This window comes from Panthera pardus, unplaced genomic scaffold (assembly GCF_024362965.1).
Source record: "Panthera pardus isolate Hobbes unplaced genomic scaffold, ASM2436296v1 HiC_scaffold_15, whole genome shotgun sequence".
Classification (NCBI taxonomy): domain Eukaryota; kingdom Metazoa; phylum Chordata; class Mammalia; order Carnivora; family Felidae; genus Panthera; species Panthera pardus.
Window position 1 is genome coordinate 16,181,226 of NW_026526710.1, and position 26,868 is coordinate 16,208,093.

At 45.9% G+C, this 26,868-nt stretch overlaps 1 protein-coding gene across 4 annotated transcripts in view; it reads left to right on the forward strand.

The window, feature by feature from the left end:
* MORC2 (MORC family CW-type zinc finger 2) overlaps positions 1-26,578 on the forward strand; it is a 40,119-nt gene extending 13,541 nt beyond the window's left edge. Inside the window, exons 4-27 of one of the 4 annotated variants that reach the window (XM_019426709.2) lie at positions 3,148-3,216; positions 3,729-3,819; positions 7,256-7,364; positions 11,107-11,266; positions 11,375-11,486; positions 11,968-12,093; positions 12,699-12,778; positions 13,461-13,543; positions 14,102-14,187; positions 15,346-15,486; positions 15,585-15,739; positions 15,855-15,983; positions 16,502-16,607; positions 17,134-17,266; positions 18,602-18,676; positions 18,762-19,142; positions 19,654-19,785; positions 20,229-20,283; positions 20,703-20,844; positions 20,979-21,221; positions 21,309-21,402; positions 24,841-25,029; positions 25,123-25,215; positions 26,302-26,578. In XM_019426709.2, coding sequence (XP_019282254.1) covers positions 3,148-3,216; positions 3,729-3,819; positions 7,256-7,364; positions 11,107-11,266; positions 11,375-11,486; positions 11,968-12,093; positions 12,699-12,778; positions 13,461-13,543; positions 14,102-14,187; positions 15,346-15,486; positions 15,585-15,739; positions 15,855-15,983; positions 16,502-16,607; positions 17,134-17,266; positions 18,602-18,676; positions 18,762-19,142; positions 19,654-19,785; positions 20,229-20,283; positions 20,703-20,844; positions 20,979-21,221; positions 21,309-21,402; positions 24,841-25,029; positions 25,123-25,215; positions 26,302-26,370 — 3,053 coding nt within the window. In that variant the 3' untranslated portion in view covers positions 26,371-26,578. The remainder of the gene's footprint in view (positions 1-3,147; positions 3,217-3,728; positions 3,820-7,255; positions 7,365-11,106; positions 11,267-11,374; positions 11,487-11,967; positions 12,094-12,698; positions 12,779-13,460; positions 13,544-14,101; positions 14,188-15,345; positions 15,487-15,584; positions 15,740-15,854; positions 15,984-16,501; positions 16,608-17,133; positions 17,267-18,601; positions 18,677-18,761; positions 19,143-19,653; positions 19,786-20,228; positions 20,284-20,702; positions 20,845-20,978; positions 21,222-21,308; positions 21,403-24,840; positions 25,030-25,122; positions 25,216-26,301) is intronic. The other 3 variants (XM_019426710.2, XM_019426711.2, XM_019426712.2) reach the window with 3 other exon arrangements.
* The last annotated feature ends 290 nt before the right edge of the window (positions 26,579-26,868 follow it).

The window sequence follows — 26,868 nt, forward strand, 5'->3', positions numbered from 1 at the left end:
TTTTATCATCTCTGACTTTTGATTTATTAGCTCCATTGTACATTTCTTCTGCTTCTATTTCCTGTCTTCTCCCCAGTGAGAGTTGGATGATGGGATGTGGGATGTCAGGCTGATTTGGAGAAGCTAGACTTAGCCATATTGGGGGGAGCTTAGATGTGCATCCATCCAAATTTGTTCTGATAATCTTACATAGCTGCTACCAGGATCTGAGGCACAACTGCAAAGAAGGCAGTTTGGCTTTGCCCTCCCTGTCTTGGTTCCAAAATGTATGATGGGAGTGGAAGCATACAACCCCCAGCTGCTTAGACTCTCCTCTCTCCAGAACTCCCTGTTCTTCATCAAAATCCTTTGCTTGGAGACTTCATATATCACTCAAATGACTGACAAAGTAAATATCAGGTGTTAGGAATACATCTCTAACTTGTGGAATGTCTGAGGAGATTGTTTTAAGCAGGGATGCAATGGGTTCTTTATTCTCTAGTTCAGTGCTTCTCAAAGAGTGGTCTGTTGATGGACAGCGTCACCTGTGGAGCTTGTTAGAAATAAAAATTCTGGGGTGCCTGGGTGGCTCAGTCGGTTGAGCGTCTGACTTCTGCTCAGGTCATGATCTCGTGGTTCCTGAGTTCGAGCCCCACGTTGGGCTCTGTGCTGACAGCTTGGAGCCTGGAGCCTGCTTTGGATTCTGCGTCTCCCTCTGTCTCTGTCCCTCCCCTGCTCATGCTCTGTCTCTCTCTGTCTCAAAAATAAATAAAAACATTTTTAAAAATTAAAAAAAAAAAGAAATAAAAATTCTTAGGTACCACCTCAGATTCACACAGACTTTCTAGGGTAGAGCCCAGAATCTGTATTTTTAACAAGGTCTTCAGCTCATTCTTAACGCAGACTACATTTTGCTCTAGCTGTTACTCTTCTTGGTCTCCTGCTTAAACCCTCCTGATTACCTAACCTTCTACAGAGAGTAGCAGCTTTTGGACTCTAAGCTCTGTGAAGGCAGTGATCATATCTGTATTGTTTACTGTTGTTTTTATCACAGAGCCAGGCACAGAGGAAGTGCTCAGTAAATGCTCATTGAATAAATGAGTGATTAGGATAAGCATTGTAGCCAGGTAAAGATACCACATTGCATATTTACAAAGTTGAAGAAGTGACTGCTGTGTCAGCTAGTCTCTCTTGGCCCTGAGGCAGTGTTGCCCTTGATCGTGGACTTGGTTACTAGTAGCTGCATACAGGCTGTTGATCACTGTGTGGCCAGGAGGATCCTCTCTATTGGTGGATCTCTTAACCCTTGTAAACCATATGAAAAATCTTTAAAATGAAGTCTTTGAACAAGAAAGGTATCTCAGACCCCCTGTTAAGTGGTGATTTTGTGTTAAAACAGCCTGCAAATCCTGTTCTAACAAACACAAGGGCCTAGAGTAACTTCCTATTTAGTGTTCCAGAAATGCCAGTAATCTTTGAAGACTTTTGAAATGCACTTGGCTTGAACCAATTTCTGAATCCCGAAGCAGAGTCTTCATGTACATTTTATGGCTGAAGTGTACAGCAAATGGCTCTTGGTTAGATTTAGAACACTTTTACCATGTTCTGTATCTGGCCCAGATTGAGTCTCCATGTGATACCTTGCTTCCTCCAGAAGGAAATTTTGAAGTCTTTTTGCACTTTTCTTGCACTTGCTCCTGCTTACTAGATCTCATTTGGATTCTCCATACTTTGATAAGAGGCACTGCCATAAGGAGAAATTTTCTTATCTACTAGTAGTACTTCCAGGAAGATCCTTGTTCTTGAACTTTCAAGAAGCACTTGTTATTAACGTTTTAGTAGAGCTAAATTCCTGAACACTTAGTGATACTTGAAAATCTCTGTGGTTTATAGTACTTTTGAAATAGCGTTTTAAATTACACTAACTAGTTCATTTAACGAAGGTGATCATGACTCCCTTGAATCTTTAGCCTTAGGAGAGGACAAAGAGTGTTTTAAATTGAGATTCCTCAGCTTGGATAGTGTATGAAGTTGGTGAACCTCAGCTTAGGGGAGACAAAAGAGTTCTCAGGAAGTAGTCTCCAAAGCAGTCTTGGGCTTGTCTCCGTAGTAGCTTACATAGACCTTTCTTTTAATAGAAGTGCTCTCCTGATTCCAAAGCCCGTGCTGTTCCTCCTTTGCAACACAGTACTCATCATTGGTCAAAGGCACCTTGGAAACTCCAGTATGGTCCCCTTCCCTATTGGAGAATCTTTTCTTTAGTGTTTGTGAGATGTTTAGACCCAGACTACTTTGAGTAACCACCTGCTGCTGCAGAAGACAGCTACCGAAAGAAGAGGTTCTTCCACCTACTGAAATGGCAGTCAGTTTGTTTTGTTCCTTTCCTGTTGACCAGGAAGCCTTGCCATGGCTGCACTGTCAAAGGACTTCTTTTGTCAAAAGACTGCTCCTCCTTCCAGTTGAGCAAGTCCAGCTGGGAAACAGGAAGTTCTCACTACACCTTGTGCCATCTCATTCCTAGGTTAGGGAGCCATTTCAAGGACCCATACCAAGCAGAAGATGTGGCAATGAATACATATAGCCCAGAAACTAAAGTTAGCCTGGGGCTAGTCACACATAGACATAGCAGTTTGTCTGGATAGTAGCTGTCACCGCTGTGCCCATGGCATGTCTGGCTTGATCGCTTTGTCTGATGGCTACCCCAGACTTAACCCACAAAGGAGATGCTCTGTTGAATTTGAGGAATATTGATAAGGTAGAGTGTGTAGTAGTTGGAATGCTTTAGTGGCTCGGGGTCCATGGCAGAGGGCAGAGGTAGAAGTAATCCAGGTGGAAAGAGGCAGAAGGATGATTGAGGTTTGTGTGAAATACATGATATTTAGTGGTCCTTGGTGTGGTTAGTCTAGTGGACCAGGTATTTCCTGCCCTCAAAGATTCTCTCAAGCTTTGTCATGAACTAGAAAGCATTGGAGAACCTTTGATAGTAAGGCCCACCCTCAAGGGCTCTGACATTTACTTCACACTAGCTAAGGCTGTTAGAAGGAGGAGCTAGATTTGGCATTCTAACCTTTTTGGATCAAACGTCACATTGGTATACATTCTGATTTTACCTGTGTTGCCACCCTCTGATAGGTAACTACCCAGTAATGGCAACTGCTTCTTTTACAGAAAGGCGAGAGGACCTTCGAGGAGGATTTATGCTTTGCTTTTTGGATGATGGAGCAGGAATGGATCCAAGTAAGTGATGAGATGATTGCTTCTTTGGGGGAGGACGTAACTCTTTTTACAAAAAACTTGTGTTGTTTTTGTTACCTCACTATTGTGATTAGAAGATCCATCTGGAGAGAGAGGTCTGTTGCAGGATCATAGGCTTAATTCCACTAATGGATTTGCCAGGTCTTGTCCTAGCATGGGAGATAGGATCTGAGTGGCAACCTGAAGTCAGTCAGATTACCTGTCTCTTGACAGTGTACTTATCAGCTTGCACAACATCCTAGAGCTAGAACTACAGAGGTCTCCCTCAGCCTTCATACCATGTTCTGGTAACAGAATAAGGTCATAGTGATGGTGGTGCTGACAGGCCAGTCTGAGATTGCCTCCATTTGCCTCATGGTTGTGAATTTCTTTAGAAAATGTTTTTAGTAAACACACAGCCCTGCTTGGATTTAATAAGGTTCAGACCTTTGATTTTTGAGGATCCTGGGAAAGAAATGCAAATGCTTCACTTTCTTTTGTGCCTGCCACTTCAGGTGATGCTGCCAGTGTGATCCAGTTTGGGAAGTCAGCCAAGCGAACACCTGAGTCCACCCAGATTGGGCAGTATGGGAATGGGTTAAAATCGTAAGTATACTAGAAACCTGTCATAGGACTCCATACAAAATCAAGCAGTGCTCTCTTGCTTGTGTCCAATGAAAATTTTCCTGCTCCTTATCCCTTCATCACTGTAACTCTGGAACAGAAGAAAAGTCAAAAAGAAGTGGTAGTTTGGGGACTTAGTAACTGTTGTTCTAAATCTGTAGTTTTCCTTACAGATTGAAAAGTATGAACATCTTAAATCAATTGGGGTGAGTGGAGTTGTAGTTTTCTCTTGGCAGTGTGCTCTGGAACCACATCTCTCCTCCTGAGGAAAATTCTTATTTTTACCCTGTGGTTGAGGTGGTTGTTTTTGGGGTTAGGATATCTGAGATGGTAAAGGGTTGTTTCATGTCACAGCACTGTTCCCTGAGCGCCTGCCATATGGGGATCCAGGGTGAGTAAAAGATCTGAACCCTCCCTCCCAGAAGACAGGGTCTCCACTCATATGTCCTGCTGGACTCTGTAGCAGGGACCTACCTAATGTCTTCAAATCTCTTGGGACTTCTTTCTCAGCCCTTGGTTCCCACTAGTTTGGTGTTTGGAATGTGTTGTTCTGATTTTCAGTGAAGCCCCAAGAGAAAGGTTTCTATTTCTGAAGTGCTCACTTCCAGCTGTACATACCTTTGGATGGAATAAGATTTAGAGTTTGTACAAATGGAATTCTGAGTCATGTTTCCAGTCTTGCTGTGGAAACGTGTTGTTTTGTTTGAGAGAGGATGGTGCTTTGGTTAGTTAACAGTATCAGTAGTCCCTCACATGCAGTGTGCTTTGGGTGTGTGGCAGGGGAAGAGAATGCTTACAAAGACATCAGGGACATGGTACCTGGACTTTTTGATTTGTCTTTCAGGGGAGAAACCAAATGGAAATAACAGGCACTTATCATGTGCCAGGCACCATGCTAAAAACTTTACTTGGATGATTTCATTTAATTCTCATTATACCCCTTTGTGGTGTAGGGACTATTATTTTCATTTTCTACTGAGGAAATTGAGGTTTATGGGGATGAAGTGATTTCCCCAGAGTTATAAAAATATTGGCCCGAGCGTATAGCTGAGATAAGAACCAGGTCCTTCTGACTGCAGAGCTGGAGCTGTTCTCCATCTCACTTCAGTCACACAAACTAAAGTTCAAATCTCACCTCAGCCACTTAATTACTTCTTTGGCCCTCAGTTTCTTCCTTTGTAAATTGGGATTATAATACATACTGAATAAGTTAAGGATTAAATGCTCTTATTGCTGTGAGAGCCCTAGACTAGTTTCTGGATTTTTTTCTTTTTTAAGTTTATTTATTTATTTTGAGAGGGAGAGAGAGAGAAAGCAAGCAGGGGAGGGGCAGAGAGAGAAAATCCCAAGCATGCTCTGTGCTGTCAGCACAGAGCCCGATGTGGGGCCAGAACTCACAACTGTGAGATCATGACCTGAGCCGAAACCAAGAGTTGGATGCGTAACCAGCTGAGCCACCCAGGCACCCCTAGTTTCTGGATTCTTATTTTATTTCTCTTTTGATCTTTCCATGACAGATTTCCTGGCCTGATTCACTGGGTCTGTGGGTTCCGTGGGTTCCCCAGGTGATTCCAGCACCGGTGCTCTAAGTCCCCAATGACTGTAGTCTCCTAGAGTCAGTGTGATAGAAGAAGCCCTGACTTCCCTTCTGGATTATAGGCTAACCTCTTCCTAACTGGTTTTAGTAATTTTGTGACCTTAGGCAAGCTGTTTCATGTCTCTGAAATCTATTTCCTAATCTAGAAAATGGGGTTTTACTCTTTGACATTCTCTCTTACAAAGCAGGCTTAAGGAGCAAACAAAATGTGACTCTGACTGTGCTTAGAATTAGAAGACCAGGAAGTTGAGAGTGTTATTAGCATAATTTAGTACAATGATATTTGTAAAGGACCCATTGAGGTTGGAGCCATCTAGTGTTGAGAGTGTATTTATTTTGATACCAATTCAGAAGTTGAAAAAGTGTTTCGGGAGGGAGTGATTTGTGCTGAGAATAGGGCTGAGAAGCAAGGAAGCCAGCAGACATGGTATTTTTGGGGTTGTTGCTCTTCAGCCTCCAAGGTCAGGTTCAAAGAGGGAAGAAAGAGGCACAAAGTGAGAGTTTTTGCCAAATTAGGGCAAGAGTAAGCTTTGACAGAAGGCAAGGTAATGTGCCTCATTTTGCCACCCATAAGCTTCAGAGAAGAAGGAGGAGGGCTGTGAAATTGTCAGGGGAAGGAGCATTGCCAATGTCTTAGGAACTAGAGGATGAAAAACAGAACTTGGCAGCCCCCAGGGTGTCTCTGGATAGTGTCCTGGGTGTTTTCCTGAGCATTTGGGGGAAATGGGACATGGCATTCATTTGTGTGTTTGGCATGCTAGCCTGGTTTGTATTTGTACATAGAAGAGAGTATTGAGGCTTCCCATTGCCATCCTCTCCCTGGGGTATTATGGAGACTAATGAGATAATAGCCATAAAGCCCCAGAAGCTACTCAGAAGAAGGGAGCTAAACAGTCCCATTGTTCATTGGGCAATGAACTGTTAGAACTTCTGCCCTGTTCCACGTTGCCCAGAAAGGCTTGTCCTTGCCTGTTCCTCAGATGATTGAATGTGGCCAGAGGAAGGAAGCAATTGATTCCATTCAGACTTTCGCCTTGTGGAACCCAGCCTCAAGGCACATTTCCCAGAACCAGTTGCATACAGAAGCAGGGACCACCTATGTCATAATGAGCTTGAGGTGGCAAAACAATTTTGAGACAGAAGATGGTTATAGTTCTAAGATATGAGCCAATTATAGGCCTTAAAAACTGTGATTAAGAATTATATTGTGTATGGTTGGGGGGGTCAGGTTTAGCTGAGCTTTGGGGTCATACCGTTGTTTTTTTTGTTGTTGTTTTTTTGTTTTGTTTTTTTTTTGAGAACTTATGAGCATAGATCGTGGGCTATGCCCTTGATGGCTCTGCCATTTGATGAGTGAATGAGAAATACCTGATGGGAACTGGATGTGGTCAGCATGTTGAAGGTGTCAATTCCTGGAGGGAAATTTGATGGTGACACATTCAAAGAGTACAGCAGCCCTTGTGTAGCTGAGATGAACCTGGTGCATGGGCAGCAGGATTACTTGTTACCATTGTGGCAGCAGGTTGGGGGTGACACTAACTTGGGGCTGACGATTGCTGGTGAATGTGCCCTAGAAGGGTGGTGAAGGAGCCCTGTATGGTGGGTAAGTGGGGTCAGGCAAGTTGTGAGGAGTGATGAAAGTTGATGGAAGAACAGAGGAATGAGGGCCGTGGGCCTCAGCTCAGGGTCCTAGGATGGAGGGAGGTCTTGAGAAGAGCCTCCTAAAGGCAGTTTTAGTCACATCCAGAGAGTGAATTTGCTTCTTTTTCAGATGAGTTTTTGAATCCCTGGGAGAATAATCCATTTTTGCTTCCCTTTCAGGGGCTCAATGCGCATTGGGAAGGATTTTATACTCTTCACCAAGAAGGAGGATACCATGACTTGCCTCTTCTTGTCCAGGACCTTTCATGAGGAGGAAGGCATTGATGAGGTAGGTCCTATCCTTGTGGTTCGAGTTGCCATTTAACATTTTCCAGATCTGGGGCACCTGGATGGCCTAGTCAGCTAAGCATCCAACTCTTGATTTTGTCTCAGGTCGTGATCTCACAATTCATGAGTTTGAGCCCCGCGTCGGGCTCTGCACTGACAGCATGAAGCCTGCTTGGGATTCTCTGTCTCTCTCTGCCTCTCTTTCTCTCTCCAAAAATAAATAAACATTAAAAGCAAGCACACAAATAGACATTTCACACATCTGACCAGGGTCTTTCTGTAGGTCATTTGCCATCGATGCTGGACTCATTGAGGTTGCAGGATTGCAGCCACACCCCTGTTATTGGATTAGCTGGTTGGATGAATTGGTTGAAGCATCAGGCAGACCTTTTAGTTTAAGAGAAGGTAAAATCTCAAAGCTTCAGCGATCAGTTGTCCTGTTTCTGAGAATGGGGTCATCAAATGGCAGGAACCAAGGATTTGTACCTTCTTTAGAGCTGCAGCCTGAATTCATTCTGGCAGGGTGTCAATATGGAGTTGTTTTATCAAGGGGAGTGTTTTGGCTTCATAACAATGGGTGGAGACCACAGGCTGTAATAATAATAGGAACTAATAATTGGAGCAGCATAGTCTTTCCTATATGATGGTGATTTTGTGGAATGTGCTATGAATGTATTTTCCTTTTGAAGAAATATGTTGCTTTAATCGTCTGTATCAGAAGGTACAAGTCAGATCCCTATAGGGCCTGGGTAGGTAGTGAAGCAGGTGGTGAGTGTATGGAAATCATTGTTGTAAGTTCTTCACTAAATGGCAGATGACAAATAGCCCCAGGTCATCATTGCTATATTGGAAGGAAGTTCTAATGAATCTAGAATATTCTGATTTTAAAATGTGTTGGTAATTAACTATGCAAGCTAAACACATGCTCCATTGATTTTCTTTGTGGCCTGGTGGTTCACATATCTGCAGAGCTGGTCTGGTGAGGTCTGTGCTTCCTCATGGTGGGGATCAGGGATAGCCTCAGTCTTCCCAGCCTCAGACTGGACTCTTACCTTCTTACATGTGTGAGAAGTGGTGACTAGAGCTTTAGAGAGGGGGTTAAGAGGGTTTGCAGAGAGAAATCCATGGCTGTTGCATAAATAGGTGAATTTGGTCAGGTTTTCAATCTGATTAATCTCTGGTGGTTAGCTGTGGGTAAATTTGTGCTGGCCCTGTTTAGATGAGCCTAAATCATAGCAAACTAGTTCATGTTGGGAATGAAAGGTTGTCTTTTTCTACTGCCTTTCCTTGGCAAGCCGGTGGATGTATTTGCCTTTTTGGTGCACTGCGTCAGTTCACCCATCATACATGGAGTGAGAGAGGTGCTGTGGCTGGAAAGAACAATCTCTTGGGAGAAGGTAGGGCAGGAGAACTTTTGCCCATGCTGCGATTTTCAGGAATGTTTCCTGATGGACTGTGGGTGGTAGGAGGTGGGTGGTGAAGTCCATGGAAATCATCTGTTCAAGGCCATCACCTTCCCTTGTGGGAAGGGACTTGGCAGAGGTGCCACCTGAAGAAAGGTGGTGGCCTCTGGAGATCAGGGAGGGTCAGTCAGGCTTGACCTCAGGGCCTTGGTGAGTGTGCAGGACTTAAAACAGCAAGCTTCAAAGGGATTTTAAGCAAAGCTGTAACAGTATCAGTATCTTTTATAAAAAGGTCAGTTTGGTTATTGTGTGGTGATTAGATTGGAAAGATAGAGGTGTTGGAGTAAACTAGTTGAGATGCCCTGGCTATGTGTAGCCTGCAGGGCTGCAGTAGGGAGGCGAGAGATGTAGGAAGAATTGTCACCTCTTTAGCATGTGGGGCCCACAAACCTGATGTTTGATTAGCAGAAAGGGGAAGGAGGGTCACGATGCAGGTTCTGATGTGGCAGCTGGGGCATAGTGGGCTGTCTGGAGCTGGTGAAGAATGGAAGAGAGTGACATCCTCTTCTGCTAGTCTTTGCTGAAGAACTTAAGTTTTCTCCTGGACACGCAGTCGGGTCTGGGTCCAGAGCTTGAGGGGAGGCCTAGGCTCTGGAAACCTTGGTAGCAGATGAGCTCACCTAAAGGAGCATGCAGAGTGAGAAGAGGACTTGGGATCTCAGGGATGCTAACATTTAAAGTGTAGGAAGAGGAGAAAGTGGCAAAAAAGACAGGAGTGGGTAGGAGGAAAACCAGTAGAGTGGTGACATTGAAACTAAAGAAGTGTCCCAATGGCAGGGATGGGTGCCAGTGGAAGTACATGCAGTTTAAAGTAATATTATTGTCAAAAAAACAAAAAACAAACAAAAAAAAGCTCTTATCACCTGGGGCTGCTGTGAAAAATGGGAGTTGCAGTGTGAGGTACAGATTCACAGAACACAAATGGAACTCGGTTCCCCTGGTGAAAAACCTAGGTTGAAATTTTTTCCTTACTTGGTGCTAGAAGGTCACTATTTTGGATTGTACTCTAGTGCAAACTCAGCCAAGATTTCAAAATAAGATCATTTTTGGCTGGTTAGGAATGTGTCCAAACCAGCTCTAGGGATGAATACCATCAGACATTAAGCTTCTTAGAAACCAGTAAAATCTCTTCCAACCCTCAACAGTTTTATCACCCTGGCACTTGTTAAAATGCAGTGTCCCTTTTTCCTTAGGTGGAGGGGGGCATGTGATTTGAACCTTTGAGGTATCTGGACTGGTTTGCTCTACAGAGGGGATCAAGCAGTCAGCCATCCCTAGGCTCTCATGGGCAGCTGGCTGGGGGAGGAGTACATCTAAGCCTGTGGGAGTGGCACTTGAGGATACAGTTTTAGAAGAAAGAGGATTTTTTTCCTCTTAGTTTTATTGAGGTATAGTTGATAAGGGTAGGATTTTTAAAAACATAAACATAAGATTAAATTCCATAATATGAAAGAGTATATTAAAATATGGGTACAGTTGGGAGAATAAGTATAAAGTGAACATGATAGCTGCCATGGTAGACTGATACTAGGAGTTCCCAGTGTGCCCCTCACCAGTTGTATTCCTTATTGCACCTCTGAAGGAGCTGCCTTCAGGTAGGTTTTGTGATGATTGCCTTGTTTCTCTTTATAGTTTTGTCACCTGTATTGTGTGTACGCATTTTATAGAAGTGGGCTCCTACCATAGGTTTTTTTTCCACTTTGCCTTTTTCACCTAACATTGTTTTTGAGATCCATCCATGTTGATGTTAGTAGCTGTTAGTTTGTTCATTGTCGTCACTACACAGTATTCCGTTGTATAAATATGCAACAGTGTAATTTATCTATTCTGTATTGGATATTTGTGTTACCCTTACATGTTTGCTGGTACATAAGTGCGGAAGTTTCTGCTAGGATATAACCTGGGGATGGAATTGCTGAGTTGTAGGTTTATATGTATCTTTGGATTTACTAGATAATAAATATTTTTTTGGTAGTAGAGTAGAATTATTAGCAGATTAGGAGGATGGCCAGGGGCATCCCAAGGAGGGCACCCCTCATGCAGAGACCCCCCCCCCCCCCCAACAGCATAAATCAGCACATCCCAGAGGATCTAGTGCTGTGACACTGAGTCTTGGGAAGGGGCAGAAGCCACAGAGCCTCTGGTGCCAAGCTGCAAAGCTTGGACCTCACCACTGGGGCATTGTGGAGCCACTGTGGAGAGGGATGAGATGGATACACATTTTGGGGGAAGGCTGTTCTGGGTCCTCCCTCAAAGTATCTGCCCATGTTTACTCCAAAGGTGATAGTTCCATTGCCCACCTGGAATGCTCGCACCCGGGAACCTGTCACAGACAACGTGGAGAAGTTTGCCATTGAGACAGAACTCATCTATAAGTATTCTCCTTTCCGCAATGAAGAGGAGGTTATGTCTCAGTTCATGAAGATTCCTGGGGACAGTGGTAAGTAGGCTTTGAGCCTGCAGCCCCTAGAATCCAGTAGCTCCAGAGCCATGAGGAGTTTGGGGATGGGTAGGGGGCACCTGGAGAATGAAAGGATTTGTTTCCCAGGAACACTGGTGATCATTTTCAATCTCAAACTCATGGATAATGGAGAGCCAGAGCTAGACATAATCTCAAATCCAAGAGATATCCAGATGGCAGAGACTTCCCCAGAGGGCACGTGAGTGTGGCTGGGAAGGGAGGGAAAGCTCTGGAGGTGACTTCAGGGAGTGGGGGAGAGCTTGTTCCCTGAATTTCCCAGTATTGGAGTTGATGAAGCTGAGCATGCCCATGTCTTCTTGCCCCAAGCAGAGGGATGAATAGGACAGCAGCTCTTCAGCTAAGCCAAAAGAAAAGGTTAATTATCTCTGGTCCCAGTTCCTTGATTTGACAGAAAAAACCAGAGTCTAGAGAGGGGAGAGGATTTGCTGGGTCTGTAGTGGGGCCAGTGGTAGGGCCGGGTCAAGTGTCTGTGGAGTGCCTGTGCTGGAGACGTGAGGGGTGTGGTGCCCACAGTGAAGGAGCAGCCCTTCAGGGTGGTGAGAGAAGCCAAGATGTGAGGTGGAAAGGTGAAGGGCCTGCAGAGAGTTTGTCCTACCTTACCTGTGGTCAAGCTGATTGTGGGGTAGGTGATAGCACTCCTTTGTTCCTGCCACCTCTAGGAAGCCAGAGCGGCGCTCATTCCGCGCCTATGCTGCCGTGCTCTATATTGATCCCCGGATGCGGATCTTCATTCATGGGCACAAGGTGCAGACCAAGAGACTCTCCTGCTGCCTGTATAAGCCCAGGTAGGGGCCTGCCCACCCTGGTCTGCTGTTTCCCTTGAGCTGAGAATGGGGCCTCGGCTGTGATTCTCTGGAGCATTGTTGGAATGATGCTAGGAATGATGATAAGAGGCTCTGGCAGTGTTGATTGCACTTGGGCCTTTAAGCTGCTTGTGATTTACCACGTAGAAACTTTTGAGTCCTGAGGGAGGGACACAGATGGCTGATAAGCTACGGAGGTTGGCTGGTGAAGCTCGTTGAGCATGAGTGCCTTCTCTGACATGGAGGGTGCCCTGCCTGGCACCGTGAACTATCTGAGCCTCTCAGCTTCAGGGCCAAGGGGCCTTTAGACACTACACAGGAGAGCAAAGGCCCTGGCTGATTGCTGAGATTTATTTCTGCTATGAGATTAATGACACACCTGGTGAGTAGTGGGGTTGCTAATCAAAGGTGGAGCAAGGGGCCAGTGGAATAAGGAATTTAGTCTTTTTTGCTGAAATGTTTGTTTTTGACTCATTATCAGTGTAGCCTGGGAGGAGGCAGGAAGGCAGAGTGTTTCCTGAGTTGCTCGGGTTGCTGTCCTACCCCACTGCTGCTTGTGTCTTCAGGTTGCTTTTTCCCCTGTTCAGGATGTACAAGTACACATCAAGCCGTTTCAAGACTCGTGCAGAGCAGGAGGTGAAGAAAGCTGAACATGTGGCAAGGATTGGTAATGCCCCCCACCCCCTGGACAGGAGTAGTCAGGTTGGGGTTGTCTGGGGAATACTTGTGGCCACAGCAGGATCCAAAAAAGCTCCGTCCAGCACCCAGGAGCAAGTTGTTCTCCTAAACCACTGGTCTGGTTCCTCTTGTACCCCTCCCCCTGCATGCCAATCCTCTCAGCAGTTTTTCTCCCCAGACTTTATTTTCTCTTTATCAGCCATTTATAGGAACTTATCTAAAACAGTGACAACTCTTCAGCTTGCCTAGAGTGAAGAATCTTACTGTCTTCTGGCCCAAATACTTGTGAAACTGATTATCCTGACTCCAGGGCAAAAATCTCAAGGTCTCTCATGCTGACAGGGCTTCGGGGCTGCTTGATGGAGAGTGATTGGCTGAGTACTTTGATAACTTCCTGCTCCTGCTGAGGCTGTAACTCTGGTTGCCTTGGGCAGTTTTAAGCATGTCTCAAGTATAAATAGTGCCTGTTTTCTTTAGGGCCTCCAAACAAAAGGATGTTCCTTTTCATACCAACTCTACATTCCAGGCTGGGAGGTTGCTTTCCCAGCTGTCCTATTCCTTGAAAGTGCATACACATCTTGTCCAGTGGGTGCTACACTGTTGGATTCAGGAAGGATGACTAAGAATTTTGAACCTTTGAATTCCTTTTCATGATTTCTTCTGGGTTTTAGCTGAGGAGAAGGCACGGGAGGCGGAGAGCAAAGCTCGGACATTAGAAGTTCGCCTAGGTGGAGACCTCACACGGGACTCTAGGGTAAGGCCCTAGATCTGAGCAGCTGTTGTCTAGCATTTCTGGCATTAGGATCCCAGAGCTGGCCTGGCTCAGCTCCAGTCTTGTCATGAACTCCTTGCCCTAAAGCTGCAAAATGGGATGTTTCCATAATCACTGTTGAATACACTGTATGTGAGAATCTTGGCTAATCATTTCAACATCCTGACAACCATGTAAAGTGGATACTGTTAGTATTCTCAGTTTATAGAAAGGAAGACTGAAGTGAAGATGGTCGCTTGCCCTGGGTCACACACAGTAGTGACAGTCTGAGCAGTTTTCTACCCTTCCCTGTCTGACACACATGTCTGTAGACTATTATTTCAGTTGGGGGTGTTTCCTCCTTCACGTGAGTGAGCCTGGTCAGGTGAAACACAGCTTTTGAGTTTGTCCTCATCAAGACCACTTTCTGTAGAAAGAAGTAAATCTCTGAATGTGGTTTTGAATTCCTGTGATTTAAAGAAGTTTTAGATGTTTGTTATAATATTGCCTGCTGTGGCCCAGAGCACCTCCTCCCTCACTTGTGCCAATGTACATTTCTAGGTAATGTTGCGGCAGGTCCAGAACACAGCCATTACCCTGCGCAGGGAAGCTGATGTCAAGAAGCGGATCAAGGAGGCCAAGCAGCGGTGAGTGCCAGGGCTGGCTTTTGGTTTTTTAAAATTCTGTAACTTTTGTACTCGTTATTGACAAAGAGGTTGGGGAATCCTTCCCCCTCCTGTGCCATTTTTGTCACAAAGATTGCTTTGAGAAAACTGTTGATGTTGTGATCCCAAATGCTTGTCACATGCCCACTGCAGGTTTCTTGGCTGAGGTAGGAAAAGCCAGGGCAGGGCCAATCCCTGGAATTGAACACCAGACCTTCCTTCCTGGAAACTCCCTTTCTTTCCTTCCTTCCTCCCTCCCTTTATTCCTTTCTTTCTTTTCTTTTTGTTTCCTCACTCCCTCTCTTCTTTTTTTTCCTTCTATCCTCTCTTGTCCTTTTTTGTTTTTCCCTTTTCATTTAAAGGATGTAGAAAATGCTTATTGTATAAAACTTGTAAAGCACAGATCATTTAAGAAATAGGATTTTAAAACTCCCTTTTATTTATATTATTTGGTAATATCTTCTCTTAATATTTTATCTGTGGTTACAAATGTGGAATAATGCTGTAAATTGAGTTTTGGACCTTTTTCATCTGGAATGGGCACTTGTCCTGGCTCATTTGATTATCTCCATGTCCCACCTTATGTCTGGAGCTTCTTGGGGCTCTGGACCTTGAATTCCTGGGTTGCTGCTTCATGGCCTTCCTATTATAGGCATCAATTTCAGGTTTCTTCTAAGTCATTTCACTGCTCCATTCATCTGCTTTCCAGCTCCATGATTTTGTTGATCTGTATCACATGATAGTCTCTTCTCTCACATACATGTTCATTGTGCCGGTGAATTTTTGTCTTTTTAAGATTAATTACTGTCACGTTAGTAGAATAGGTATAACCTTGTGTTTGGTCCACCATGTAACTATCTTTGCAGCGATTTGTAGCCATTTCACAGTATCCCATTTATACTTAAATCCATCCCTGTTTTGTTACCAAAAGCCAAAGTCATATGCTTTTAATTTGGGATGTTTAGAGTCACTGTGCTTCATGTATCCTCACCAAGTCTAATAGGTTACACACCGAATGGAAATGCAAAACTTTTTGCTTAACATGTCTCAAGTTTCAAGCATAAGCTAACATATCTTAAACACCATGGTATTTGTGTGTTAATGGGTTGATCTGCTTGAATTTATCTCATGTCTTCTCAGAGCACTTAAAGAACCTAAGGAACTGAATTTTGTTTTTGGGGTCAACATTGAACACCGGGACCTGGATGGCATGTTCATCTATAACTGTAGCCGCCTGATCAAAATGTATGAGAAAGTGGGCCCACAGCTGGAAGGGGGCATGTGAGTATTCCCCAAGGAGGACTTTTCAGCCCAAGGCAGATGGCAGGGAGGGTTTTGGCCAATGGGGTGACAGAGCAATGTCTTCTTTCTCCCTGCAGGGCATGTGGTGGAGTTGTTGGGGTTGTTGATGTGCCCTACCTGGTCCTGGAACCTACACACAACAAGCAGGACTTTGCTGATGCCAAGGAGTACCGGCACCTGTTGAGGGCGATGGGGGAGCATCTGGCACAGTACTGGAAGGACATTGCCATTGGTAATTACCTTTTTGTTCACTTCCAATCTTAAGATACTCTTAGCACCCAAGGGTGTGAATTTAGGAAGAGCGAGAGGCTAGCTCCTAATATGATGTGTGGGTGTTTGCTTTCTAGCCCAGAGGGGAATCATCAAGTTCTGGGATGAGTTTGGCTACCTCTCTGCCAACTGGAACCAGCCCCCATCCAGTGAGCTACGTTACAAGCGTCGGAGAGCTATGGAAATCCCAACCACAATCCAGTGTGGTGAGCCAGTGGTCAGAACCCCCTTCTGACTCCCATGTGATATAGTCCATGAACCTCTTTTACTGTACCCTTGCTGGCCTCCTGACTTGACTAACATTCATGGACTTTTGGTCCCACTGGGGATGTCTGTTTGGTGATGGCCCTGGGAGCTCAGCCTTGGGACTGTGCCAGGTTCTACCTGTCCCTCCTGAATGAGGCAGAAGGTATCTAACCTGCCAGACCTCATTTGGTTTGGTACCACATTGTTAACAGTGTGAGTAGTGACTGAGCCAGGATCCTGTTGGAGGGAGAGGGGCTGGGAGTGTTGAAAGTCCACGATGTAAAGTGTCTATTCTTGCTGGAATTACTGTCCCTGGGAAGAATTACTGTTCTTCAAGGGAGGCAGAGTTGAAGCCAGAGTGAAGATCTTTGCATGGAACGTCGGGGGGCATCTTTGCCTTGTGCCTGCTTGGGAGGAACCTGCTTACAATTGTTGTCGGGTATAGCTGATGTTTGTTGGGGTGTTTTCTGTGTCACAGATTTGTGTCTGAAGTGGCGAACCCTCCCCTTCCAGCTGAGTTCTGTGGAAAAAGATTACCCTGATACCTGGGTTTGCTCCATGAACCCTGATCCTGAGCAGGACCGGTGAGCACTTGTTCTAACAAGGAGATTGTGGGTATCTCCTATCTCTCCCACTATATTCTCTCCACTCTTTGGGTAAATAACTCGCTGTACATCTTGAAGTCATTGCTGATATCCTCATATTTCTGTCTTGCTGCAAATAATAAGTGCCCTGGAAATACGAATACATGTCTGTCCTGCAGTGAGTATTAATTCTGTACATTTGAGAACCCTGAGGTTGTTATACTATGGTAAGAGAATGGGTTGCCTGAGGAAGAAGGACCATGTCCTACTTAGAACCCTGTTTTTTAAGTTTATTTATTTTGAGAGAGAGAGAGAAAGCAGGAGCCAGGGAGGAGCAGAGAGGGAGGAGGAGAGAGAATCCCAAGCAGGCTCTGCACTTACAGTGCCCGACGCAGGGCTTGAACTCATGAACCGTGAGATCATGACCTGAGCTGAAATCAAGAGTTGGATGCTTAACCGACTGAGCCACCCAGGCACCCCTAGAGCCCTATTTTGCTACAACCGTCCTAGCACCTTTTCTCAACAGATGTGAGGCTTCTGAACAGAAGCAGAAGGTTCCCCTGGGGACATTCAGAAAGGACCTGAAGACACAAGAAGAGAAGCAGAAGCAGCTGACAGAAAAAATTCGCCAGCAGCAGGAGAAGCTAGAGGCCCTGCAGGTACATGGGTCATGGGCAATGGGCAGAGCCAGCCTGTATCAGGGATCTGTCTGGGATGGGACAGGAACCCTCAGTGACTCACTGGTTCTTGAGTACACCATGAGCGTTTAAAAAATTTTTTTAAGTGTTTATTTTTGAGAGAGTGAGGGAGCACGCACAAGTGGGGGAGGAGCAGAGAGAGAGAGAGAGAGAGAGAGAGAGAGAGAGAGAGAGGGAGAGAATCTGAAGCAGGCTCCAGGCTCTGAGCTATCAACACAGACCCCGTTTCAGGGCTTGAATCCATGAACCGTGAGATCATGATCTGAGCCAAAGTCAGACACTTAACCTACTGAGCCACCCAGACACCTGGCCTTTTTTTTTTTTTCCTTTTTTCTTTTTTCATGATGATCATTTTAAAAAAGCAAACTGTCTTATTTATATGTTCCCAAGTGGTCAGAAAATAAATATCCTACCATAGAGGTAACCACCACTAACATATTCTTCTAATTTTTTATGATTGCCTACATAGTCATAAATATATATATATATTAATAAAAATATGGAGGTCATGACATATATATAATGTCATCACACACACACAAACTGTTTTTTTAGCACACAATTTTCTTGGGATAATTTTCCAGGAAATTTTAAATAATAAAAGGGTTTGTAAAATTTTATGGCTTTTTATAACTGCTTCCAAATTATCTTCCAGAAGATGTGTTAATTTCTGTTTTTTTACAAGCAGAACATTTATTTTAGGGTATTTTTTGCACATTTGACAGACAAAGCTATGCATCTTAGAATGTATTTCATATTTCTAAATTGGATAATTTTTTTCCTTTTCTGTTTTTTCAGATTTATTTTTTTCTTAATTGATTTGTCAGGTTTTTGAGATATATTTGAGGTATTAATCCTTTATTGTATTTATTATAAAAGTTTTTTTTTTTTTTTCTGGCTTCCCTGTCTGTGGAGATGGTCACACTAACCTGGATGTCTTATGCGTGCCTTCCTGTCTGCTGAATCTCACTTGTCCCTTCTGGCCTTGTCCGTTAAGCTTTTCCTACTTTTTCTGGCTTCTTTTGTAGGAATTTAGTCCATTGACACTTTTTCCTGGTCTCTCCAATGCTAGGTTAATCAGACATAGAATCCTGTAGTTTGCTGATGGTTTAGTGACTTTATTTTTTGTCTCCCCAGTGAGAATGGGAGTCTTATCATAGTAGGGAGTTCTATAATAGGCCTAGGTTTTCTTTTTTGTTTTCCCACTGTCCCAGACACATAGTAGGGATCCAAAAAGAGTTTTGTTTGAATGTACCAAGATATGCAAACAACCTCATCATCATGTTTCCTGTGCAGAAAACCACACCTATCCGTTCCCAAGCTGACCTGAAGAAATTGCCTTTGGAAGTGACCACCAGACCTTCCACTGAGGTAAAGCCCAGGCACAGGGGAGGAGCTTTTCCTTAGGTGTCTTGTGCTAGGATCAGTGTTCTCACTTTCTCTGGATCTTTTTTAGGAACCTGCACGTAGACCTCAGCGACCTCGATCACCTCCTTTACCTGCTGTCATCAAGAATGCCCCAAGCAGGCCCCCTTCTTTGCAAGCTCCCAGGCCAGCCAGCCAGCCCCGAAAGGCTGCTGTCATCAACACCACCCCAAAGCCTCCTGTCCTGGCAGCCCGGGAGGAGGCCAGTACATCCAGACTTCTCCAACCACCGGAGGCACCCCGGAAGCCTTCTAACACGCCGGTCAAGACTGCATCCCGGCCCACCCCCATGGTGCAGCCACTATCACCATCTCTGCTGCCCAACTCCAAGAGCCCTCGGGAGGTCCCTGCTCCCAGAGCAATCAAGACTCCAGTGGTCAAGAAGCCAGAGCCACCCAGTAAACTCTCCCCAGTGAGATGCTTTTCCAACCTGAACCTACCTTCAGTGGTGTAGGAGTGGAATCAGGCTGTGTCAGAGCTGTACTGGGGGAGCTTTCTGTTGCCCTTCAGGAGGAGTCTAAATAATTGAAGGGAGTTCTTCACTGCTCCCTTTGAATATTGGTCTGCCATAAATTTGAGTCACTTCCATCAGCTTCTATGCTGTGGGCATAGGTTGGCAGCCTGGTGGCAGCATTGGTGGGCCGCAGCAGATGGTCAGTATGTTTCAGGGACATCACACCTGTCTGGCCAGGCAGACTAAGAGAGAAGTGAACTGAGAGGCTCCCCCTACGACAGCTTTGAGCAAAGGTCCTCGTGGGCACAGGGACTAGGAGGTTGCTGTGTACTGAGTAATGTCAGGGAAGGTTCAGCCCTGGGGGGGACTGAGAAGCATACAAGTAGAACAGCTCCTTTAGGCCAGATGAAATCTTCCTGCACCTCAAGGGCTGACAGGGCCCCTCACATTCCCTCTCCTGTTGCTGTAGACCACTCCTAGTCGGAAGCGGACTCTTGGGGTTTCTGACGAGGAAGAAGCTGAGGAAGAGGCTGAGAGGAGGAAGGAGAGGTCTAAGCGGGGCAAGTTTGCTGTGAAGGAGGAAAAGAAGGACTTGAATGAGGTAGGTGGTCCCAGGTGAGGTTAGATCCTCCTTCCCCAGGGTTGCAGTCTGCACCAGCTCTGTTTCTGTTTTGTGACCTCAGTCTTCCAGAAACCCAGTTCATCTCTGTAGGACTCTTAGTTATGCAGATGATTTAGAAACATGGTGTCAGGTAGGCTTCTGAGTGAGACTGGCTTCTGGCTCTAATCACAGGCTGGAGATCACATACAGATGAGGAAGGCTTGAAACCCTTTGCTTCCCTGTGTCTGTGATTTTCTGTCCTTTGTGTGTTATCTTGTTTATACAAGGTAGATGATTTAGAGAGCAGCTCTTGGTGAGGCATGGAGATTTAAACAGCCATATAATGCAATATGAAGTGATAGCTGATGACCCTGGGTGGCCACTCATGCAAAAATCTCTTCAGGGGCATTGGGGATGCCTCTAACAGACTGTTCTCCTTGCAGCTCTCGGACAGTGCTGGGGAAGAGGATCCAGCTGACCTTAAGAGGGCTCAGAAAGGTGAGTTTGGGGAGGTTCCTGTCAGCCTGTGGGGGAAGCGGGTATTCGGACCCCTCAGCCAGCAACAGCTTATCTTAAAGACTCTTGGAGGCTTTCCTGGCTCTGAGCTTTTGTGCAGCAATCATTCCAAGTCTGATCCCAAGAAGAAGTCTGAAGAGAACACACCCTTATGTGTATTTTTAGCACAAATTTCTTGGCTTGCACCTCTAGCAGTCACTCATCCTGCTGCTCTTTGGTACCTTCATGGTAGATGGGGAAGGAGACTAGGGTGGCTGGGCTGCATGTTCCTGGAAAAGTGCAGGGCAAGCATCTAGGGATTCTTGTCCCTGCAAATCCTGGGGCTGCCTCTGTCAAGGTGACCCTGGCTGAGTGGGGGAGTCTATAGTTTTCTGACACTCACTCCATCCTCATTGTCTCAGATAAAGGGTTGCACGTGGAGGTGCGTGTGAACAGGGAGTGGTACACGGGCCGTGTCACAGCTGTGGAGGTGGGCAAGCATGTGGTGCGGTGGAAGGTGAAGTTTGACTACGTGCCCACAGACACCACTCCTAGAGACCGCTGGTAATGCCCCTTTCCAGAGGCTGACAAAATTGGCCAGGTGGGGGAGTGGGGGGGTGGGTGTGTCCCTAGCTTCCCTGCAGACAGCCCATCCTGGGAGTCTGGGAGACACATAATAAATGCTGTGTGCCTCCTAGGGTGGAGAAAGGCAGTGAGGATGTGCGGCTGATGAAACCTCCTTCTCCGGAGTACCAGAGCCCTGACACTCAGCAGGAGGGTGGGGAGGAGGAGGAAGAGGAGGAGGAAGAGGAGGTGGTGGTGGCCCAGCAGGCTGTAGCCATGGCAGAGCCCTCCACTTCTGACTGCATCCGCATAGAGCCTGACACCACTGCCCCCAGCACCAACCACGAGACCATTGACCTGCTCGTTCAGATCCTCCGGTGCGTGTGTCTTCCCACTTGGGCTAGCAGTGGCTCTCCACCTTGTTCTTGCTGTTCTGAATTCCTGTCCCCACCTTCTTTTTTTAGGAATTGTTTACGGTACTTCCTGCCTCCAAGTTTCCCCATCTCCAAGAAGGAGCTGAGTGTTATGAATTCAGATGAGCTAATATCATTTCCTCTGGTGAGTCTGGCCTAATCTTTGGGGTGGTTTTTTTTTTTGTTTTTTTTTAACTGCACATGCCCTTGCCCCTTTGTGCTTGTGATTACAAGCTCTCAGCTGTGTTCCCACCCCCCAGCCAGTACCCCCCCCCTTTTTTTTTTTTTTTGCTAAAAGGAATAGGAGACTTACTGTAGAAAAAGAAGCAGCTTAGCTGGATATGATTGTGGTGTGCAGAAGCCGAGCACACCCTACCATAAGATGCTGGGGCTGAATCCTCATGGATAGAAGCCTAGTTTCACATTTTACAATGAATATGTCCTTCTTCCTCTATCCTGGCAGATGGAGTAAACTTGTCCCAAGCAATAGTGAAGAACGTAGGTTCAAAGTGCCTAAAAGTTGACTCTTAGAGGGAGGTAGAGATGTGTGGAAGCAAGCACTGGGTGGTGGTATGCTGTTGTGTCACAGGCCCTCTGCTGGACCTTTTAATGAGCAACAAAAGAGAGTGCTGCCTGCAGGGGACTAAAGATTTAGTAGAGACTGAATTTTTACCAGGTAGCTGGACAAGAGACCGATGAGAGCAGTCAGTGCTGTGGAAGCAGGTAGTTGGCCTGTGGCAGCCTTGGGGAAGGAGAGAGCAGCAGCCTGAAGAAGATGTGGATTTCTGCAAGTTCCTGTGTAAGTGATGGGCAAGGTTTGAGGCAGGGGAACTTTTGTGAGTGAGGTGTCAGAGGAATGAAAGTTCCCAAGTCAAGGCAGCAGGCATGTGGTGAGCATTTAGGGAAGAAGAGGGCCTGAGAGCCAAGTTATGGTGTGTCTTGAATGTCTGATCTTAGCTATAGTAGTTTAAACCTTGTGTGAAGTGGAGGGCCAGCAAAAGTTTGGAGCTTGGGGGTGTTGTTAGTCTGAACCTGGTCTAGGGCAGGGGTCAAAAAATTTTTCTGTAGAGGGCCAGTTAGCAAATATTTTCAGCTTTGTGGGTCTTAGAGTCTCTGTGGCGACTATTCCACTATTAGAGCGTGAAAGCTGCAGTAGATAATTTAAAGGAATGGATGTGGTTGTGCTTCAGTAAAGTTTTATTTATAAAAATAGGCAGCTGATTTGGCCTGGGGCTCTAGTTTACTGACCCTGTCCTAAGAGGATACCTCTGGTGGCAGATTGTTTGGGTGGATGGAAGATGCAAGGGCAAGGGGGCGGGTCCAGTCGTGAAAGGTCAGAGATGAGGGAACGGGAACAGGAACAAGAGTGGTGAAAGTGGACTGGCCAGTAAAAGGGCTGTGTCAGAGGTTGTTGACAGGAAGCAAGTGATGGGGGAGGAGGCAGAGGCCACATGCTTCCCTGTGTCTCAGGCCTGTGGGAAATGATGACAAAGCTATTAACTGGAGAGAAAACAGAGGGTGAGGGCAAGAGAGGTGATGAATTGTGATTTGTGTTGGGCTGGAAGCACCGGCACCTACAGTTCTGGTGATGTCCATTGGGCAGGTGGAGACTGGGGACTCTTAGTCCAAGTTCTCAACTTGGAGGGGCAGGAAGGCCAGGGCTGCAGATGGGATCTGTGACTTGTCTACATCAAATGGGGTAGATATCTTTATGGTTGGAATAGTTTAAGTTTTCAGGGAGGAGTTTCTAGAAAATAGAACTAGAATCAAAACTGCAGGGCTAGTATGTTCAAGATGTCAGGCCCACATGTGGCAGGTATGTGCTTGAGGAAAGAGATGGGGATTTTAACCTCCATTAGACAGTGAGGTTAGGAGTTGAAGAAACAGGCTCAGAGAGGTAGAGTCTGTTGTAATAGAGCCCAGATTTGACTCCAGGTGCTTCTTTAGGACAAGGGTCTTGCCCTTCTCCCAGTGCTGCCTTGCTTCCCTGTGAGATGAGAAGGCAGGTGCAAGCTAAGGAAGCTAGAGGATGGCAGAGCTCATGGCAGCTTCCCAGAAAGCTCCGTACCTCAACTCTTGACCTTGTTGAGGCTGCAGGTGCTGTCTGAAAGTTCCAGGAAAAAAAAACCGCTGATAGGCTGGCTAGGATGGCCTGGCATCCTGTCAGTCAGATTTGTTGCTTTTGGCTTAAGGTTGTTGCCAGACACAGAGCAAACTCTGGGTGCAGTGGGATCTCTGCTGCTCAGACCATAAACACAGCCAGAAGCATCTGAGCCAATGCTTGTAAAAGGAGGTATACCACCAAGGCATCAACTTTATAGTCTGCTGACCAGAATGTGTAAAATAAGTCAAACTGATTTTTTTTAATGTCACAGACAAAACAGTCTAATAGTCATTATGTTCTTGTCTGTCTGTAAAAGATCATCCTTTTTCCCTTCATGCTGGACTAGGAGTTCCATAAAGCCATCAGAAGGTCTTGCAAATGTTAGATTCATATATATGAATATATATGTTTAAAATAATATAACCATGCGAATCTGTGATAGAAAGTTAAAGAGTTAAACGAACACAGATCATGGGCTCAAAACATCATACAATTAAAGTTTTAATACTTTGGAGCCTGCTTGAACACTTAATTTGTGCTGCCAAGGTAATTATTTTCTACACAGAACTTGAAATTTCTCTTGCCATTTTGGTTTAATAGGATAATATTCTAAAATTGTAAGGTAAGTACTTGTAGCAAAATAGTTTTTAAAAACAGCAGTAAGGAACTGCTAAATGCCAAATAGCTCGTACATAGAAGCATGTAAATGCAGGAGTTGATATTACCGCAATGGTCAGTCAGGACCACTCATTTTCATCAAAATGGTTTTATCGTTCTCATTGGTGACTTATGAGTAAATTATGTTATAAATTTGAATTTTAAAAATAAACGTAAAGAGCTACTGCTCAAATTTTTTAATGAGATTCCATGTAACATTGCTTTTGAAGCAAGTTTTCTGCTACCTTTTAAAAGTTTGAAAAGCCTCATGTCTAGAGAAACTGCTAGTTAACATCATTTCCCCACACTTTGGAAGTTTCAGGTACTCAGGAAAGATAGTAAAAGCTCTGATCCTGCTTATATAAGTATATTATACAAATCTGAGGTATCTGCTATTGGTGGGTGCTTGATAAATGTTTCTGGAACAGGATTTTTGGTTCTGACATTGTGGGATGTGACTTGGAATGGACTGCTGAAAGGGCTGTGGTGAAGTTAGATGTGATTGAGCTGGGAGGGAGACTCATCTTTTTTGTGCTAACTGGAGTGGAAGAATCTTGCCTCACATTTCCTGACGGCTTGCTGTCTGCCAAGGCGTTTTGCTGAGTGCTTCACATGAGTAATCTCATCTCCATTCTCATGGCAGCCCCACGAGATGGGCATCGGGTCTTCCACTCTGGAACTAAAGAGCCCACTTGTCCCTTACATGGATATCCCTTCACACATCCTTGTGCCGAGCTACTTGGGGATACTAGTGCCTATCTAGAGGGGCCCTGGGGACCCCTGTAAGCCCATGCACTCACTCTCTGGGTTTCTCCCCTACAGAAAGAGTACTTCAAGCAGTATGAAGTGGGGCTCCAGAATCTGTGCCATTCCTACCAGAGCCGTGCTGACTCACGGGCCAAGGCCTCTGAGGAGAGCCTGCGCACTTCTGAGAGAAAGCTCCGAGAGACAGAGGAGAAGTTGCAGAAGCTGAGGACCAACATCGTGGCGCTCCTGCAAAAGGTGCAGGAGGTGAGCCAGGCAGCCCTCTCATTGCAGCTGGACCACCTGGTGTCTCAGGGAGGGGGGCCTGGGCACCTCCTGCTCCCTTCTCCCCACTCACAGGAATCTGTGGTTTCAACCCTGGCTGCACAGCATCCTGACCAAGAGGGCTGGAGGTGGTGCGGCTGCCTGGGCCTCATCCCAGCCAGACCCACGGTATCAGATTTTTGCCCTTGTTTAGATCTTCTGATTTATAGCCTGGTTTGAAAATCCTCCACGCCATGAAACAAAGATTTTCTCACTGTTCCAGATGACGCCCAGATGGGATTGGGTTGCCTAGAAGTGGGGAATACCCCTAGAGGGTCTCAGTCCTTCATCCAGGCAGTGAAAACTGAGGACATGGCTCTGTGTCTGTCTTGTGGATACCGGGTGAACCAGATAGGCAAGATAAGGTCCCTATCCTCATGGCCCAACAGTGGTAAAGGACACAGAATATTGATTATGGGAAGTCCTGTGAAGTAAATACAAGAGAAGAAAAACAGGGAGGCCACTTTACTAGGGTGTTCAGGGATGGTCTGAGAAAGGGGTATTAATATTTGAGCTGAGAGTAGAATCAGTCATACAAGATTGGCTGTGTGAGTGCTTTAGGCAGATGTAAGAGTAGGACCTGAGGCCCAAGGCAGGGAGTTGTGGGCCATAGGAGAAGAGGCAGGGCTTGTACAAGGTGGGATGTCCCTGGAGGGTTGTGGCACAATCCAGTTTGCAATCCAAGACATTTACTCTGTTGGTTGTAGGAAGGCCTGGAGTGGGGTGGAGGTTAGAACCCAGGACTTGGGTGAGAGATTTTGGTGGCCTGATTCTTGGATGGTGACAGTGAGAAACACAGATTTGTAATATCTGAGGGAAAAAGGAAACAGGTGATTCTTCGGTTTGTCTTGAGTCCCTAGGTGAGGGAAGGTGGTAGCCTGTACTGAGATGGATGCAACCTGGGGTGGGGGTGGGGGGGGGTGGGTCGGTGCATTTGGCCTGTTTTGAATGTACTGATTCTCAGAAGCCTGCAACACATCTAAGGCAACCAGAAACCTGGGGTAGAGGCAGGGAAGTAGCAAGAAATCTGGGCGTCATCTGTGCATAGAGGATGGGGAGGGGGGAGAATGACCAAGATGGGATAGGCCTGACAGGGCGGAGGGGGAAGAGGAGGGGACTCTGGGCTCAGGCTCCATGGGCTGCAAGAAGGATGGGGAGGTGGTGGGCCCCCCCACCGCTTTCAGGCCCCCAGCTGACTGTTCCCTTCTATTCCAGGACATAGACATCAACACAGATGATGAGCTGGATGCCTACATCGAGGACCTGATCACCAAGGGGGACTGAAGGGCTCGGAGCCAAAAACCAGCTCCTCTGCCCTTCAAGGCAGAGCCCTCGGGGGGTGGTGTTTTGTTCTTGGGTTGGTGGACTTACCTTGGTTTGATTCACATGAAACATTTGTGCTTTTGGAGGGAAAAATACTCTGATTCTTTGAATCTTCCTCCCTAAGTTTATAAATATTTATTTTTTAAAAGAAATAAGATGCTGCACCTGCTGTGAGACCATACATTTTTTTTGGTAACTGTTGGGCAAAGAACAGAGAACTGGGATGCCAAGCTCCTTCTCTTGGCTCCTGGCTTCTCAAGATGTGGTAAATCCAGTGCCACCTGGAAGTCGGAGAGGCTTCAGGGGCAGGGCTGGTCTCTCCTAGAAGATGAACAGTGTTGGGATCTGAGGGGTGGGGGATGGAAAGACCCTCCAGAGTGGTGCTTCTTCTGGGGGCTCTAATCTGGGAGACCTCTGGGGGTAGTGGGTCAGGATAGAGAAACAGCACTGAGCAGGTCC